The 16,903-nt window shown below is 68.4% G+C and overlaps 2 protein-coding genes across 2 annotated transcripts; both read right to left on the bottom strand.

Moving 5' to 3' along the window:
- Positions 1-346: 346 nt before the first annotated feature.
- On the bottom strand, positions 347-6,219 carry LOC116800140 (fermitin family homolog 3-like). The gene is given in 15 exon segments (XM_032713745.1): positions 347-727; positions 802-943; positions 1,081-1,205; positions 1,328-1,445; positions 1,447-1,544; positions 1,988-2,094; positions 2,597-2,715; positions 2,839-2,888; positions 3,171-3,296; positions 3,590-3,697; positions 3,888-3,990; positions 4,312-4,447; positions 4,542-4,676; positions 4,974-5,207; positions 5,948-6,219. Coding segments are annotated over 15 exon segments (1,995 nt in total). The 5' UTR covers positions 6,168-6,219; the 3' UTR covers positions 347-553.
- Positions 6,220-7,241: 1,022 nt separating this feature from the next.
- Positions 7,242-15,322, bottom strand: SIPA1 (signal-induced proliferation-associated 1; the record flags this gene model as incomplete). The annotated part of the gene is made up of 15 exons (XM_032713707.1): positions 7,242-7,608; positions 7,853-7,925; positions 8,006-8,075; positions 8,553-8,651; positions 9,169-9,256; positions 9,405-9,474; positions 9,632-9,913; positions 10,302-10,573; positions 10,949-11,798; positions 12,432-12,589; positions 12,922-13,025; positions 13,385-13,559; positions 13,911-14,096; positions 14,446-14,567; positions 14,743-15,322. Coding segments are annotated over 15 exons (3,354 nt in total), but the record flags the coding sequence as incomplete, so codon positions are not given.
- Positions 15,323-16,903: the final 1,581 nt, after the last annotated feature.

The raw sequence follows: 16,903 nt of genomic DNA, 5'->3' as shown, positions 1-16,903 counted from the left end.
GGGGCTGGGGAGGGGGCTGGGGGTCTCCTGGAGGGTGGGAGATGAGTGGGGAAACCGGGGGGGAGCCCAGGAGGAAAGTTGGTGCCCTGGGGTAATTTGGGGGTCCAGGGAGTCCAGGAGGGGCAGTGGGATCCCATTGCACAAGGATAAGTGAGATGAGAGCCCCTGAGGATTGTGGGGGTCCAGACCCCTCATATGAGGACATAGTTGTGGCCTTGTCACACGAGGATGGTGTGTGACCCTCTTCCATGAGGTCTGGGGCGTCCAAACCTTTTGCACAAGGACAGTGAGAGCCCCTGCCACGAGGACGGACTGTGACCCCCTTGCCTGTGAGGCCCAACAGCCACCACCGTTCTGTTGAGCACAGTAAGCACGTTCAGCTCCATCACACCAGTGTTGCACAAGCCTTGCACAAGTGCCTTGCACAGCAGGAGGAGGGAGGGAGGGTGCACAAGTGCTGTGGGAGGAACAGGGATTGGGGGAGTTGAGGCTCGTGCCAACAGTGGGATGGGGGCATTTGCATGAGGCCACTCTTGCATGGGGCTTGGGGGTGTCAGGGGTCGTCCCCCCCTTCCATCAGCCGCCTCAGCACATCAGGGTCTGGGGGCTGCCCTGACCGCTGCCCCCCTAGCACCAGATACCCCCCCAGGAACTGGTGCAGCACCCGGGGGGCTGCCGAGAGCACCCGCAGCCCCAGCGTCACGTCCCCAGTCAGCCACAGCCGCACCTGGGGGAAAAAGGGGATGGGGGTGAGAGCCAGTCCACTTCCAGTGCTTCCTGCTCCCCTCCAGTCCTCAGTACCTGCTGGCTGTCCCAGTTGACGTCCCACTGGCGCAGGTCACTGTGCCTCCAGCTGCGGGTGACGGCACCAGAGCCAGGATCGATCCGGAGCAGCTGTGAGGGGCCCACAGCCAAAATCTCATCACGCCTGGCACCCTGGAACCTGTGAGACCCCCCCCCAAAACACATGGGACGCCTGGAACTCCGGGGACCTCCCAAGTGCTGGCCCAGCCCTGAGCAGTGCTCCCAGTGTTCAGCACCTCAAAGTGTGGCAGCCCTCCCTCCCAGTGCCCCCAGTACCTCACCACGAAGTGCCCCAGCCCGAACTCCGGCAGGGCCCTCCAGGCCTCCACGAAGCGCAGCCGGGCCTGGCCTGGGGTCAGTGTCCCCACACGGTGCAGAACCTCCAGCAGCCGGGGGGTGAGCTGGGGGGGGGCCATTGTGAGGGAGGGGAGAGTGGGGGGGGACTGGGGTCCCCCAGGGACTGGGGACGCCCCAGGGACTGGGGGAACAGCAGCGGCTGTACAAGGACGGGAGGGCCCAGTACCTGCTTGGCCTTGAACTTGCGCTGGAAGCGGGGGGGGCAACAGCTGCTGCGGATCTGGGGGTGGGCGTGAGAGGGCCCAGGGAGGCACAGTGGGGTCTTCCCTCCCTGGCTGGACCCCCAGGACCCCCTGAGCCTCCGCCCCGAGCGATGTGGCCGACAGGGACCCCCCACGCGAGGCCAAGCGGCACCCGGCGACCCAACGGGCATACTGGGGGGCCTGGGGGGGCGGGAGTATCACACCAGCTCTCTGAGACTTCTCAAAGACCCCTGCAGAACTCCCCCAGGACCCCTCGAACTCCCTCAAACCCCCCAGAACTCTCCCGGGACCCCTTGAGCCCTCCAGGACCCCCAAACCCCCTTGGGACCCATCAAAACCCCTGAGAATGCAAAAAAACCCCCCTGAGACCTCATGCCCCCCCAAGAGCCCCTCTGAGACACCCCCCCCCAAAACCCCAGGACTCCTCTAACCCTCCCTGCCCCGAGCCCCCAAGGACCCTCAAATCACCGTGAGACCCCCCTCAACTGCCCTCAAACACTCCAGGACTCCCTGAATTTCCATGTCCCGTTCCTCCTGTTTCCCAGTGGGGCCCTCCCATAGTCCCTGTGGTCTCCCAGAGCCCTCAGTGCCCCCCACCACCCCTATCCTGCCCTCCCACCCACATCACGGCAGCGCAGGAGGGTCTCGCTCATCCCCTCCGGTGTCGGCACCCGCAGTTTGATGTAAAACTTCTGCGCCCCCAAATCCATGTCAGGGGTCACCTCACAGCCTGGGGGGAGGGGGGGGTCAGGCAGGCCTGGATGCAGCCCAGGAAGGGGGTTCAGGGCATCCTAGAGGGGTTTGGGGAGGCTTTGGGACTCTAAGGGGGACCCAGAAGGGTCCTGGGGGGAGATGGGGGTGTTTCCAAAGGGAATGTTGGCAACTCAGGAGGGGAGCTGGGGGTGTCCCGGGGGTGTCTGGGGGAGAATTTGTGAGCCCTGGTAGGGTCCCAGAGGGAGATGGGGGAGGTTCTTGAGGGGGTATTTCAGGGCCCTGGGGGAACCAAGGAGGGGAGTTGGCCCCTTGTCTCAGGAGGGTCTGGGGGGAACCTGGGAGTCCTGGGGGGTGGCCCCAGTGGTCCCAAGGGAGTCTTAGGAGGCCCATATGGGGGGAATGGGGAGGTCCCAGGGGATTTGGGGTCGGGGGGGGGGGGGTTCTTGTGGGAAGGTCTCAGGGTGATTTGTGAGTGCCAGAGGGAGTCTGGGGGCCCGGGGGGGGTTTTGAGGTCTCACCGCGGAGGTTGAGCTGCTGTGGGGGCCCCCCCAGTCTTGGGAGGCTCCAGAGTGACAGTGATGACCCCGAGAGCACGGCCCGGGCAGGTCGGGACCCCCAGAACGGCCAGCGGGAGGACCTGGGGATACCCAAGTTTGGGGGTTGTGGGAGGTCAAGAGGGACCCCCAGAATGGCCAGGAGGAGGGCCTGGGGGAACCCCAATTTTGGGGTCAGGCGAGGGGTTTGGGGGTTGTGGGGGTACCTGTAGATCTCCAGCTCCTCCACCAGCTCAGGGGCAGCTCCAAGCTCCTCCTGGGGACTCCCCCAGACCTCAGTAATCCCCACTGACTGCCAGTGCCTCCCCCAGTGCCCTTCACCCCAGCCCCCACCAGTTCTTACCCCTCCCCCCCCAGCAGTGCCCCCCAGTCCCCCCAGCATGGTCAGAAGAGGCCCCCAGTACCACCCAGTGCTCCTCAGGGCCTTCCATATCCATCCCAGTGTTCCCCAGTCCCCCCAAACCCCTCCCAGTGCCCCTAGGTCCTCCCCAAACACCCCCCAGTACCTCCCAGTGCCCCCCCGTGCCCCCAGTCTCACTGGCAGGATGGTGGTCCCTTGCTCCTCCAGGCTCAGCTCCAGTTTGTCCAGGGCTGTGTCCAGGTCCTGGGGCTCGAGGGGGCCCTTGGGGTCCCCATCACCCCCCTCTGTCCCATCTATCTGGTACTGGGGGATGGAGGGGGTCATGGGGGGTCAGGAGAATTGGAGGGGTCACAGAGGGGTCAGGAGAATTAAGGGAGATCTCAGAGGGGTCAAGGGGAGACTGAGGGGTCCAGAGGTGTTTGGGGCTCAGGGATGTCCAGGAAGGTTTGGGTGAGTCTGGAGGGTTCTTGGGGGTCCCAGGGGCTCCCAGGGAATCTGGGGTGGGTTTTGGGGTACAGGGGTTTTGAGGAGGGTCGCAGAGGATCAGGGGATGGGTTCAGTGGGGTGCCAGATTGTCCAGGGGTGTTCTGGGGTACCTGGAGGGCAGCAAAGAGCAGCATCTCCTCCTCGGTACAGTCGATCTCCTCCGCCAGGAGGGCCTCGCGTGCCTGCTCATGCAGCAGCGCAATGCGCAGCCCGCCCTCCTGGGGGCATCACAGTGTTGGGGCACGGGGGGGCACCCAGGGGGGCTTTAACCCCCAGGGACCCCCAAAACCCCAGCAGGGACCCACAAGGACTCCCTAACCCCCTCCTGAGGGGTGTTTGGGAAGTGACATGGGAGGGTTGGGGGTCCCTGGGGGGGTTTAGGGGTCACCAGGGGGGATTTGAGGGTACCTGGGGGTCCAGCCCCATGGCACAGGGGTACTTGAAGCGCAGCAGCAGCTCCTCGTCGTCCACCACGTCCTGTTCCATCAGGGACCGCGAGGCGTCCAGCCACCTTCGGGGAAAGGAGGGGCGTGGTTGGGGGGGGTCCTGCGCGCTCGATCCCGCCCACAAACCTCGCCCGAGCACCGCCCATAACCCTCATCCCCGCCCACAAACCCCGCCCAGCCACACCCGAGCAAACCCCACCCCACCAAGTCGTGTCCCGCCCCTCACCCACCCTAAGCGTCGCCCCCGCCCCGCCCAACAACCCCCAATCCCGCCCCGATCCCCGCCTGTAAGCCCCGCCCACACGTCTAACCCCTCCCCAACCACCGAATCCCGCCCCATTCAAACCCCGCCCACCAGGCCCCACCCCCGCGGCTCCGCCCCTCACCGCGCGTGCAGCTGCGCGCGCCGCAGGAGGAGGTTCCCGCGCCTGGTCCGGGGGAAGGTTGGGGGGTCCCTCCCCCCCCGGGGGGTCACCAGAACCCGGAGCTGCTCGGGGGGCAGCGCAGAGGGAGGGGCCTCATCTGGGTGGGGGGAGACAGGAGGTCGGGGAGGATGAGAAGGACACGGGGGGATCCGGCCCCCCCGGCCTCCCACCGCTCCCCCCCCTCCGCTCACCTGCCCTTGGCCGCAGGTGCGTCAGGTCCAGGTCGGGGGGGGCCTGGGCGGGGGCGCGGCCCTTCCGCCCCCGCCCCTCCCCTCCCTCCTCCTCCTCCGGACGCAGCAGCGAAAGTTCCTCGGGGTTTCGGATCCCTGCGACACCCCCCCCCGCGCACAGTGGGACCCCCGGCACCTTCCCGGGACCCCCCAGTGCCCTCCGGGACTCCCCGAGACCCCGAGGCACGCCTCAGTTCCACCCTGAGATCCCCCCGGGATCCCCCAGACCCCTTCATCCCCCCCAACTCCACTCCATCGTTGCCCAGACCACTCTGGTCCTCCCAGACCCCCAAAAGCCCCCCCAGACACCCTTATCACCCTTCGAACCCCTCCAATGACCCCCCCAATTTCCCCCCAGCCCCTCCCCAGCGCTCCCGGAACCCCTGGACACACCGAGCAGACTGCAGACCCGTGCCACCCCCCGCCCGGGGGTCCTGGCGAAGTCGAGATGCAGCCGCAGGATGTGCCCGCCCGGGAGCCGCAGCCGCAGCGGGCGGTGCCGGGGGGCAAAGCGGAGACGGGAGCCCCCCCCGACACCCAGCGCGTCCAGGGGGGGCCCGGGGGGCAGCAGCCACCTCCGCTGCTGCACCCACCACAGCGCGTGGTCCGACCAGTCCCGGGCCTCCCCTGGAGGAAAGGGCGTCAGGGGAGGCTGTGGGGGGGTATGATAGGGCCGGGAGGGGGCAGTGGGGTGCCATGGCAGGGGGATGGCCGTGAGGGACTGGAGGAGGGTTAGAGGGTCCTAAAGGGGGCTATGGGAGGTCCTGCTGTACCCCCAAACCACATCAGAGGGGCTACAGGGGGCCTGTAATGGGGCAATGGGGGGTATGTAGGGCTCTAATGGGGGCTGTCAGAGGCTGTTGGGAGCTATGGGGGGCTATGGGGATGCTATAGGAGGCTGTGAGGAACTGGCGTGGGGTTAGGGGTTACTAAGTAGGGGTTATGGGGGAGTTGTGGGGTGCTGTGAGGTCTGTAGGGGTCCCACTGTACCCCCAAACCACATCGGGGGGACTCAGGAGGCCATGGGTCCCAGGGAGGGAGCCACCCTTGGAGCTATTTATAGCCCATGGGTCCCTTATCGCCCTGGCCGGGGAGGACCTGGGGAGGGGAACTGGGAAGTAGGGAGACGCTGGGACCCCTCGATAAGGGCTCAGTATCCCCAGGCTGGATCCTCCCCCAACATCCTCTCTCAACCACATGGCACTTCGGGGGGGCTGGATGCCCCTACAACCCTTTCCTATGGGGCCTGGAGCTGGGGGCCTGGACACCGGGGTCCAGCCTCCTGCCACTGTGGGGCACAACTGGGGGTCAGGGCTGTGGAACCCAGCTGTGGGTCTGGCCAGAGGTCAGGGCTACAGGTCACTCACCAATGGTCTCCACGATGAGGCGCATGAGGCCACCAATGTGCAGGTCCCCGGTGACACGGAGGGCAAGGATGCGGAGAGCTGCTGGGGGGCTGGGGTGCCCCACAGCTTCTCCCTGCCCTGTGGCATCTCCCTGCCCCATGGCACCTCCCTCCTCCACCTCCACCTGCAGCTCGAAGGAGCCGTCAATGTCCTCCCCACTTGCCGTCTTCAGCCCTGCCATCACTCCGTCCCTTCCCAATGGTGTCCAGAATGTTCCTGCCCCACGTCCCGCCCCACGTCCCATCCCACTTCCTTCTCCATGGCACCCTGGACACCCGGGTTCACCCCACACCACTGCCGCCCACCGCAGAGGAAGTCATGGTGGGGAGGAGCCACGGGGTCCGGACGTTCGGCTGTCCTCCCCCTGCCATGACACCCACCAGGGCCACAGGGTGAGGACGCTGGGGTCTCTCATCTGGGGATATCCCTGTCCTATCCCCCCACACCCCATCCCTCTACTATCCCACCAGCTGGGACAGGACCTGGGACCCCCCCCCCCAAGTCACCCTCATTGCGCTCCCAGCACACGGTGTTCTCATGGGATGGGGGTCTGGTGCTTCCCGGGGTCAGTCCACAGGATCCCTGGGAAGGGGACAGAGCTGGCAGAACTAGGGATGCCACCCCCACTCTCCCTCACCCCCCCAGTCATGGGCTGGGGCTGCTGAGGCCAAAGGATTTTATTGTTGGGGGGATCAGTGTGGTCCCAGCACATCTCCTTTGGGGCGGTTTCCAGTGTCCCCTTGAGGGGAGATGGGGCCAGGGGAGTGTCCCAGGGAGATGGGGCAGGGGAGTCCAGTGTCACATGGAGGGGACATGGAGGGACACAGGTAGGGTCCAGTGTCACATTGGGAGGACATGGGAGGGAGTCACAGCTTCAGTTTCACAGTTAGTGGGGGCAGATGGGGGAGCTGTGAGTGTGCACAGGGTGAGTGTGCAAAGGGTGGGTGTGCAAGGAGGGGTGAGCGTGCATGGGATGGACACCATCGGCCTGCAGTGGGCACCATTGGCTCGTGCCAGGCGAGTGTGAGCGAGGTGTGAGCGTGCAGGGGGCCTGCAGGATCAGTGTGCGCAGCTATGAGCGTGTGTGGCACGGGGATGGTGTGCACAGGACATGAGTGTGCACGGCGTGTTCATGGCATGTGACTGCAGTCAGTGTGCACAGGTGAGTGTGCCCAGGGTGGGAGTGTGCCCACAGTGAGTGTGCCCACGGTGAGTGTGCCCAGGGTGAGTGTGCACAACGTGTGCAGCATGTTCATGGTGAGTGCCCAGGTGAGTGTGCCCGAGGTGACTGTGCCCACCTGACCATGCCATGTGCAGGTGCCCCCATGCCAGGGGGCTGCCACAGTCCCGGAGTCCTGTGGAGTCCCACAGATGTCGGAGGGTCTCCCCCAGGGGTCTCAGGGGGTGTTGGGGGATGTCAGGGGATCCCCGGAGAGGTCAGGGGGTCCCCCCCGGGGGCTGTTGGGGGGTGTCAGGGGGCTTGGGGGGTCCCCGGGGGGGTGCAGCAGCCTCGTGACCCGGCTGAGCCGCGCGTTCGCGTCCTCCTGGCCCTGCTGCAGCCGCCGGGTGCTGCGACGGAGCCCCCGGAGCTCAGCCTGGAGCCGCTGCTGCACTTCGTGGCCCTGCCCCACACAGAGCCACGGGTCAGCCCCCTGCCCCACACAGACCCATAGATCAACCACCTCAGTGTTCCCCCAGTTCTCTCCCAGTGTCCCCCCAGTGACTTCCAGTACTCCCCATTTCTCCTCCAGTGTTCCCAACTGGCCCCCAGTCCCTCAGGAGTGTCCCTCTGGTGCACCCCAGTTCCCATCCAGCCCCACCAGTGCCTCCCAGTGTCCTCCCAGTGTGCCTCCCACTGCCCCCCACCTCCTGCAGACCCTCCTGCAGCCGCTTCAGTGCCGCCTCCAGTTGTGCCACCTTCTCTGAGAGGCTCCGGGACCTGGGGAGGGCACGAGGGGGTGTTGGACCCTGAGGGGACCCCCTCCACCCTCCTACTCCTCCCAGCCTCCCCCTTCATACTCATCCTCAGGGACCACCGGGCTCAGGCTCTGCTGGACCCCGATGTTGAGGGGCTCTCGGAGCTGATGCCCTGGCGGGAGAAGCAGAGGAATGTAAGACCCCTACATGGGGAGCCCCGAGACCTCCTTCCTGACCCTCCCCATTCCCACAACCACTGAGATCCCCCCCTTCCCGATCATTCCCACAACCCCCATTCCCACAACTCCCTCAGCTCCCCCCAGTCCCCCAGGATCCCCTCACCCCCTTGACCCCCCATCCCCATAGAACGTCCTCAACCTCCCCATCCCCTCCATCTGTGCAAGGCCCCCAGACCCACTCCAACCCCCCAAGCCTCCCCCCTGGTCCCCCTAGGCCCCCTCACCCTCTCAGCCCCCCACCCCCAAGCTCTCCCAGATCTGCCTCCCATCCAAAACACCCCTCAACCCCCAAGAAACAGTTTCCAGGACCCCTCAGCCCCCCAAAACACCCCTCTCCCCTCCCAGGCAATGACCTCCAGGATCCCCTCAGCCCTCCCAAAGCCCCCCCAAAAGCCCCCAGGCCCCCTCACCCCCCCGGGCGATGGCCTCCAGGACCCCACTGCAGGCCGTGGCCAGGCGGGCGATGAGCTCCCACTCCTCCTCCTGGGGCTCCCCAGACCCCGATAGCACTGGCGGGGGAGGCAACAGTGGGGGACACCCAGGGAACTGGGGGGGAGCCCTCCAGGGGATGTGGGACAACCCCACAGGACACTCTCCTAGCACAGGGGGCATAGGACAGGGACACCCCCCATGGGATGGGGACACCCGGGGACAGGGACACTCAAGTGGTGGGGGGACGACCCCCAGGGGACCCCCCTCCACGGGATAGGGCATACCTTCAGGGGACACCTATATGGACAGGGGACACCCCGAGGATGAGGGGAGACACCCCAGGGGATGGGGACACCCCCAGGTGAAGGGGACCTGGGCTGGGGACACCTCAAGGAGACAGGGGGCCCCCAGGGGGCAGGGGTCACCCCCGTAGGATGTGGGACATGGGATATGGGATGGGGGACACTCCCCTGCAGAGGGACAGGGACACCCCCAGGAGACACAGGATGGGGAATGGAGGGGAGACACAGAAGGGGACATGAGGTGAAACAGGGGAGGGACACGGGGAACACAGGGGGGGTCCAGGCCACTCACGCCTGCCCAGGGAGTGCCGCAGCGAGGGGCCCGGGGGGGGGCTGGGCTCGAGGGGGGCTGCAGGACCACCAGCATCCAGAGAGGGACCCTGAGGACAGGGGGGGTCAGCAGGGGCACAGGGAGACTGGGGGAGACACACAGGGACACACATGGGGGGACGGGGGACATGGCAGGGTCAGCAGCCTCATAGGAGCATGCGGGGACAGGGGGAAACATAGGGGGACAAAGGGACTCACCGGGTCACCGGACTGGGGGGGGCTGTGGTGCGGCAGCAACAGGTCAGGCGTGGGGTCAGCCAGGGGGGGCCTGGGGGGCCACGGGAGTGAGGGTTAGAAGGGTTCATGGGAGGACATGGGATTCCTGGGGGATATGGGGGGGGTCCCAGGGGCTTGGGAGGTGCGTTCCAAGGGTACTGGGGGATCCCAGAGGATTTGGGGGGTTTCCCGTGTCCAGCATAACTCACGGGCTGGGGGGGCAGCCGGTCAGGCTCTTGAGGGTCCTCGGGCTGGGGGGGCCACCCCCAGGGGGAAAGGGGGTGCTCTCCTCGTCCAGTGCCAGCGAGCGCAGGAGCTGTAGGGTGTTGGGGTGCAGCCCCCCTGGGCCCACCCCATGATCCTCCCTGTCGCTGTCTCCCCCTGAGTCGGTGCTGGTGTCCCCGATATCCCCTCCAAGGTCCCCGATCCCGGGGTCCCCCCCTGTGCCCCGGCCCTGCTCCAGCGAGCGGGCGTAGAGCTCCAAGAAACTCCTGGGGGGCAAAGGTGAGGGGGACATGGTGGGGGGAGAGTGAGGACACACTGGGGTGTCCAGGTCCCAGTTCCACTTGACCCCCATGTCCCTGCCTTCTCCATGTCCCCCCAAGATCCTTCGTGCCACCCAATTCCCCCCATTCCGCCCCCCACTGCTCCCCCATTTCCCTCCCAACCCCAATCCCCCCTTTGTCCCCAAAGGCCCCCCAATTCCTCCCATGCCCCCCGTCCCCAATCACCCTCGCTGCCCCCACATCCTCTATTCCCCCAAATGCCTCCCATTTCCCCCCACTGCCCCCCCATTACCCTTCCAACCCCAATCCCCCCTGTTTCCCACCCCACCGATTCCCCGCAGGACCCCGCCCGAGCCCCCGGCCCTGCACGCACCGCCGGGGCCGCCCGTCGCGGTCGGGAGGCAGCAGCGTCAGGGGGCCCGAGGGGCGCCGCAGCAGCGCCCGCAGCAGCCGGGGGTCCCCGCGGGGAAGGGGACGGTGTCCCACGCGCAGCAGCCGCGTCCCGGGCCGCAGCCCCGCAGTCTCGGCGAAGGAGAACCGCGTCACGGCCGTCACGACCCCCGAGGGGTCCACGCGGAACCCCCGGCGGCCCCCGGCCCCCCGCGGCAGCGCCAGCTCCCGCGCCTCGCACCCCCGCGTTACCGCCTGCGGGGGGGACACACCGGGTCAGGGAGGGCACGGGGACCCCGACAGAGCCCCCCGCGCCTCGCACCCCCGCATCACCACCGGCGGGGGGACATCGAGTGGGAGGGGTTCAGGGATCTCCGGGGATCCTGACGGGGACCTCCGGGGTGTGACCCAATATCAGCCCATGGGAACCCCAACACTGACCCCATGGGGCACCCTATGGACAATCGCCCTGTCTGAGCCCCACAGCACACCCCCGTAGTCCCCCATCCCTGCCCTACCGCACCCCCCATTGCCCCCCGAGCCTGACCCATTGTCCCTTGTTTCCCCCCCAGTTTGCCCCACCATCCCTGCCCCGTTCCTGCCCCCCCCATTGCCCCCTGCCCCGCTCACCTGGAGCCTGGCCACCACCTGTGGGGCAGCGCCGTGGGGCAGCCGCAGCCCCAGCCACTCGCCCGCCCCATAGAAGATCTCAAGGCGCCCCTCGGCGAACCCCCAGCCCAGCACGTCCCGGCAGGCGCAGCTGAACAGCACCCCGGGGGGGAGGGCGACTGTCCCCGGGTGGGGGGCAGCGTCCCCTGGGGGGGGCGCGGCCATCCCTGCGTTACGTGAGGGTTCCCCTTGCTGTGGGGCAACCGTCCCTAGGTGGGGGGTGACCGTTCCTGAGTGGGTGGGGGGCTCCCCTGGGTGTGGGGGGAGCACCCCTGGGTTTGGGGGAAACTTCCCCGGCTGAGGGGCGATCGCCCTTGAGTGGGGGTCGACCGTCCCTTGGTCACGGGGGGGATTCCCTGGGTTGAGGGCGAGCCCCCCGGCCCGGTCGGTGACCGTCCCGGGTGGCGCGGCGACCACCACCACCCTCTCGGCCGCTACCCCCAGCAGACACGGCACCTCGGCCCCCCCGGGCCCCCCCTGCGCCCGCGCCCCCCACACCAGCGCCCCCGCCACCGCCGCGCCCCCCGCGCGCCCCGCGCTCCCCCGGCGGCGTCCCCCGAGCGCGGGCAGCCCCCGGGGGGGCGCGGGCAGCGGGGCCCCCCCGCCGTGGGCGCGCAGCAGCTCCTGCAGGTACTGGCGGCGGGTGCGCGCGGCCATGGCCCCCAGGCGGCCCCCCCGCGCCGCCGCGTTCTCCCCGTTGATGGCCTTGGCCAGCAGGAACGGGCGCAGCCCTGCGCCCCCCAAGAAACGCTGCCCTGCCGCCAGCGCCGGCCCGAACGGGGGGGTCTCCTCTGGCCGCACCACCGCCACACTGCGGAGAGACCCCCAGAGGGGACGCGGAGGGCGGTTAGGGACCCCAGAACGCGTGTGAGACTCCCAAGAACCAGGAGAGACTCCCAGAGCCCATGAGAGACCCACGGAGCCCAGGAGAGACTCTCCTAGGGAACTCTGCCAGACCCCCAGGGCGCAGGACAGACCCTCAAGAACCAGGAGAGACCCCCAGGGATTGAGGGAGACTCCCAGGAATTCCAAGAGCCCTGTTACACCCTCAGAGACCCCGGGAGAGACCCCAAGAGCCCATGTAAGCAGTACAGGGCCTGTGCTGGCCCCCTCCCGCCCTCACATAAACCCCCAGACCCCTCGTGAGTCCCCCAGGGCCCATGCGAGCCCCTCAAGAACCATGCATCACCTCCAAAGCCCAGGAGAGACCTCCCCCAGAGTCCATGAGAGGCTCCCCAGCCCTGCATGAGCCATTGGGGACCCCCAGACACCCCTGTATGAGCCTCACACCCTTTAGGAGCCCTTGGGGATCCCCAGACCCCCTGTACAAAACCTCCAGCGCCCGTGTGAGACCCTTGGAGACCTCCAGACCCTCTTTAGGACCCCCAAAACTCCCTGTATGAGCCCCCCAACCCCTGAGAGCCTTGGGGACCCCTGGCCCCACCTGTAGCTGGTGTGGGGGGTGCAGGGCTCGTGCACCCGCACCACGATGAAGATGTGCTGGAAGTGGCTGCGCAGGGCACGGGGGGAGAAGGGCCGTGCCCCCGGCTCCTGGAACACGATTGTCACGATGTCGTTCCCGATGTGGCGCTTCCGCAGCAGCTGGTGGGGAAAGGGGGAGGTCAGAGCCCCAAAAGTGTCCAGGGGGGCAGAGACAGGGAGCCCCCACAGACTGCTGGGAACACCCAGCATCCCCCCAAAAACCTCTGGAACCTTCAGACCCCCCCAGCTGCCTTAGAACTTCCCAAACCCCCTGGGACTCCTGGACCTGCTGCGACTTAACTGACCCCCAGCCCCATGACCCCAGGCACCCCTGTGACCCACCCCCCTCCATACCTGCTGGGAGTTGCAAGGGGTGAAGGGCAGCATGGGGGCACCCCAGACCCTACGGACCCCCATGACCCCCACCATGACCCCCCCACAGCCCCCTGTACCTGCTGGGGGTTGCGGGGAGTGAAGGGCAGCATGGTGCTCACGTGGAACATCACCTCGTAGCCGTGGTACGTCGTGTACAGCGAGTGGGTCCCCGTGGAGTCAGCTGAGGGGGCACAGCCTAAGCCCCCACTCTGCCAGAGACCCCTGGCCCCGTGGCCCCTCAAGGCCCCATGTCCCCAGGTCTCCCTGCATCCACAGCCCCTCATCCCCATCTCCATGTCCCCTCATCCCCTTGCGTCCCCCGTGCCCCATCCTCCCTGTCCCCACCAGGTCTCCGTGTCCCTTCCCCTACGTCCCCATGTCCCTCTATCCTCACAGTAGCCACGTCCCCATCCCTGTGCGCCACGTCCCCCCCACCCCCATGTCTCCCTCGCCCCCCGATGTCCCCCCGTGTCCCTCTGTGTCCCCGTATCCCACCCTGTCCTCCCCTGTGTCCCCGTGTCCCCATGTCCCGGGTCTCACTGCGGGTGTCCAGCTGTGCCCGGTACCCCGCGAAGCCGCGCAGCCTCACGCGGGTGCCCAGCAGTGCCAGGAACTGCTCGAAGGCAGGGCCGGGCTCCTCGTTGTTGTACATCTCCTCCTCGGAGCCCTGCCCCCCCCGGCAGTACAGCACCCCCACCTTGCGCTGCCGGCTCACCTGGGGGGGATGGGGGACGTGAGTGGGGCCCAGGGAGTTCCCAGGGAGCGCGCGGGGAACGCGCACAGACCCCTGAACACGCTCAACGGCCTCCCACGAGGGCCTGCGCTGGTGCAAACCCCATCCTCGTGCAAACCAGGTCCCCGTGCAAGGCCTGAACCCTTGCAAACCCCACCCTGTGCACGCCCCGTCCTTGAGCAACGCCCACCCTTGTACAAGCCCTGCCCGTGTGTGAGCCCCAGGTCCGGTGCAATGCAATCCTTGCGCAAGCCCCCCACCTAAGCCCCCCCCCCCAAGCCCCCTCCCCAAGCCCCCCCTCACAAGCCCCTCCTCTTGCAAGCTCCCCCTCACCCCCTGCTCGTCCAGCTTGAGGAGGGTCTCCTGCACCGCGGGGGAGGGGGCGAGGCGCAGCCCCCCCACCACCAGCCCAGGCAGCACCAGCTCCAGCAGCTTCCGGGGGGGGACCCCCCGCGCCCCAGAGGGGCGAGAGCCGGGGGGCAGCGCCTCCTCCAGAACCGACCCCCGCAGAGTCCGTGGCTGGAGGGAAATACAGGAAGGGTCAGAGTGGGGGCACCTTCATGGAACCCCCGCACTACCCTTGGCCCTCATGGGCACTCCTGAAACCCCCCAGCCCCTGATGTCCCCCTGAAGCCCATGGGGGATCACCCCCTAGGGCCTCTGGGACCCCCAGGTCCCCCCCCCCAACTTCATCCATCCTCCCGAACCCCACCCACCCCCTCCAATCCCCTGAACCCACCTAGAACTTCTGAACCCCCTCACGCCCTTGTACCCACCCAGCCCTTCTGGGACCTCCGGGCCCCCTGATTCTCCTGGCCCCCCCAGCTCCCTCCTCCCCCCCGGACGCCTCCCAGCACCCCCCTGTCACCTGGCAGGTGCGCAGGATGATCCTGTGCAGCACCTGGGCCCGAGGTCCCTCCTTCTCCTCCCGCCGAAGGGACACGGCCACGGGCCCCAGCCGGGGGTCCTCACCCAGCAGGTTCTGGTGCTCTGGGAGCAGGCCAGGGGGGTCGGGAGGCCGTATGACCCTTCCCAGCCCCCTACAGCTCCCCGTGGCCCCAGCCGGCTGTCCCTGCCAGCAGGTTCTGGTGCTCCGGGGGGTCAGGGGGGTATGGGGGAGGGACGGGACCACCACAGCCCCCCCCCATCCCCTGCCCCCCCTCACCTTTCCCATAGAAGTACTTGCGATAGTACTCGGCGCCGTCGTCGCTGTGCTCGATGGGGTGGGGGGGTCGCGCCCCCGCCGGGGGCTCCTCCAGCACCGCCACCGCTGCGTTCGGCAGCTGCCCGGGCCCGGGGGGGCCGCGGGGGGGGCCCAGCCCTGGCTCCTGCTCTCCCCCCGTCTCGCAGCAGAAGCGGGGACAGCTCAGCACCAGGGCCTCGGGGTCGGGAGGAGCCCCGTGGGGCCCAGGGGGCTCCTCGGGCTCCAGGTGGGCAGCGGAAGCCCCCGAGGTGGGGCCCGGGTCGGCCGTGGGGGGCTCGGCCGGGTCGAAGAGGATGCTCTGCACGTCGTAGTGAGCGAGGAGGGGGCTCCAGGGGGGGTGGGGGAAGAAATCGGGGTCCCCCCCGCCGGCCGCAAGTCCCAACAGCAGCAGAGGGTCGCGGAAGCGGGGGGACGTGGGGCTGCCCCCCCCGGCCGCCTCCTCGTGGCTCTGGGTGCGGGCCCGAGGGAACACGATCCCCGGAGACCCCTTCTCCTCTGGGGACCCCGCAAGGGCCGCCTCGCTGCTGCTGCGCTGCAGGGGGACGGCCCCCCCCGGGGACGTGGGCGGCAAGGGGGCCCCCCCGGCCGCGCTGGGGGGAGCGGGGGGTGGGGGCGGCCGGGCCGAGGGGCCCCGCATCTTGCGGAGGAAGAGGTCGTCGGACTGCATGGCTCCCCCGGGACCCCCAGGGATCCCCCCGAGATTCCTTAGGACCCCTCTGAGACTCCTTGGGACCCCTCTATTCCCCCCTGAGACCCCTAGGGACTAGCTAGGACCCCCCTGAGACCCCCCGGGATACCCCTGATCCCCCCTAGGGAACACTCCCGTAACCCTCAGGCACCCCAAGGGACTCTCAGGGACTCCTGGGGGTCTCTGGCACCTCTCCAGCCACCCAGCCCCCCCAGGCCCCCCCCCAGTTGTAGCGGAGACTCGCACCCAGGGATAAATCAATGGAAGCGTGGGAACGGAGTCCATGCCCCGATTGGGTGCCCGGGAATTCCCGCGTGCGGAGGCTCCGCCCCTTTTCCCACGCGCCCCTTCCCGGGTCGCGGTCAATGGGGGCAACCCGGGGGGGTCGGGGGGGCTCCGGCCGCGGCGCTCTCTGGGGCGGGGAGGGACGGCAGCACCTGGGGAGGGACAGGGAGTCAGTGGGGGCTCGGGGGCGCTCCTCAGCCCTCCACGCCCCATCCCCGTGTCCCTCTGTTCCTCCGTGTCTGTCCCTCCATCCCCAGTCAACCCATAGGCCTCCTTTGCCCTCCCCGCCTCGCCCACTCCGCTGCAGGGACCCCAGAACAGGGCTGAGGGTGGGGGTCCCCTTGGACCCCCACGGACACCCGGCTCCTTCCTTTGCCTGAGTCCTGGCCTGGCCCTCTGTGCCCCCCTCGGCTCCGAGGGGTCTGGAGGGGCTTGGTGGGAAGTTGTGGAGCTGGGGGAGTTCGAGGGGGGGCCCGGACGTGCCGCCGCCGGCGGTTTCCTGCCTTACAGGAAGTGTCAGCCGCTGACGGCCCCCCAAGAGCTGCCCCCCAAGTGCTCCCCCTACCCCCCGCACTGATCCCCACCCCCGAGGGGTCCCCCCCAGCTCCAGCGACCTCCCCGATGAGGGGTCCCCGCTCCTGACCTCGTCCCCGGTGTGAACTCGGGCGTCCGGGCTCCCCCCCCAACTTCCCTCCTCCGGCTGCAGGACCCGGCGTCCGGCCCCCCCCAGAGGAAACGGCGTCCGGCTCCCCTGACTCCCCTCGGGCACCATGGCCCCTCCCCGCCCCCCTCCCCCGGTCTGTTAAGACGCGATTAACGACGTTAATCTGGGGGGGGGTAAGGGGGGTGACTCCCCCCCCCCGCGTCAGGTACAGGTGGCTCAGGGCCGGACAGGGACTCAGGTGTCCCGGGGGGGCCACCCGGGTGTCCCCACCCCTCCTGGGACCCTCTCGGGACCCCACGGCCGCCCCCCCCCCCCCCCCCCCCCGTCGTATGTTCCCCAGAGGCGCGGGGGGGACGGAAATCGCGGCCCCGGGCAAAGGTGTCCCACGGGGGTCAGTCGGGGGTCGCAGGGAGGTTCACGGGGGGTTTGGGGGCTTACACGGGGGTGGGGGATGCACTGTCCAACAGCCCCCCCGTGCCAAACCC

Source organism: Chiroxiphia lanceolata, chromosome 31, assembly GCF_009829145.1.
Source record: "Chiroxiphia lanceolata isolate bChiLan1 chromosome 31, bChiLan1.pri, whole genome shotgun sequence".
NCBI lineage: Eukaryota > Metazoa > Chordata > Aves > Passeriformes > Pipridae > Chiroxiphia > Chiroxiphia lanceolata.
Note: the sequence above shows the minus strand (reverse complement) of the source record. Positions and strands in the feature narration are given on the sequence as shown.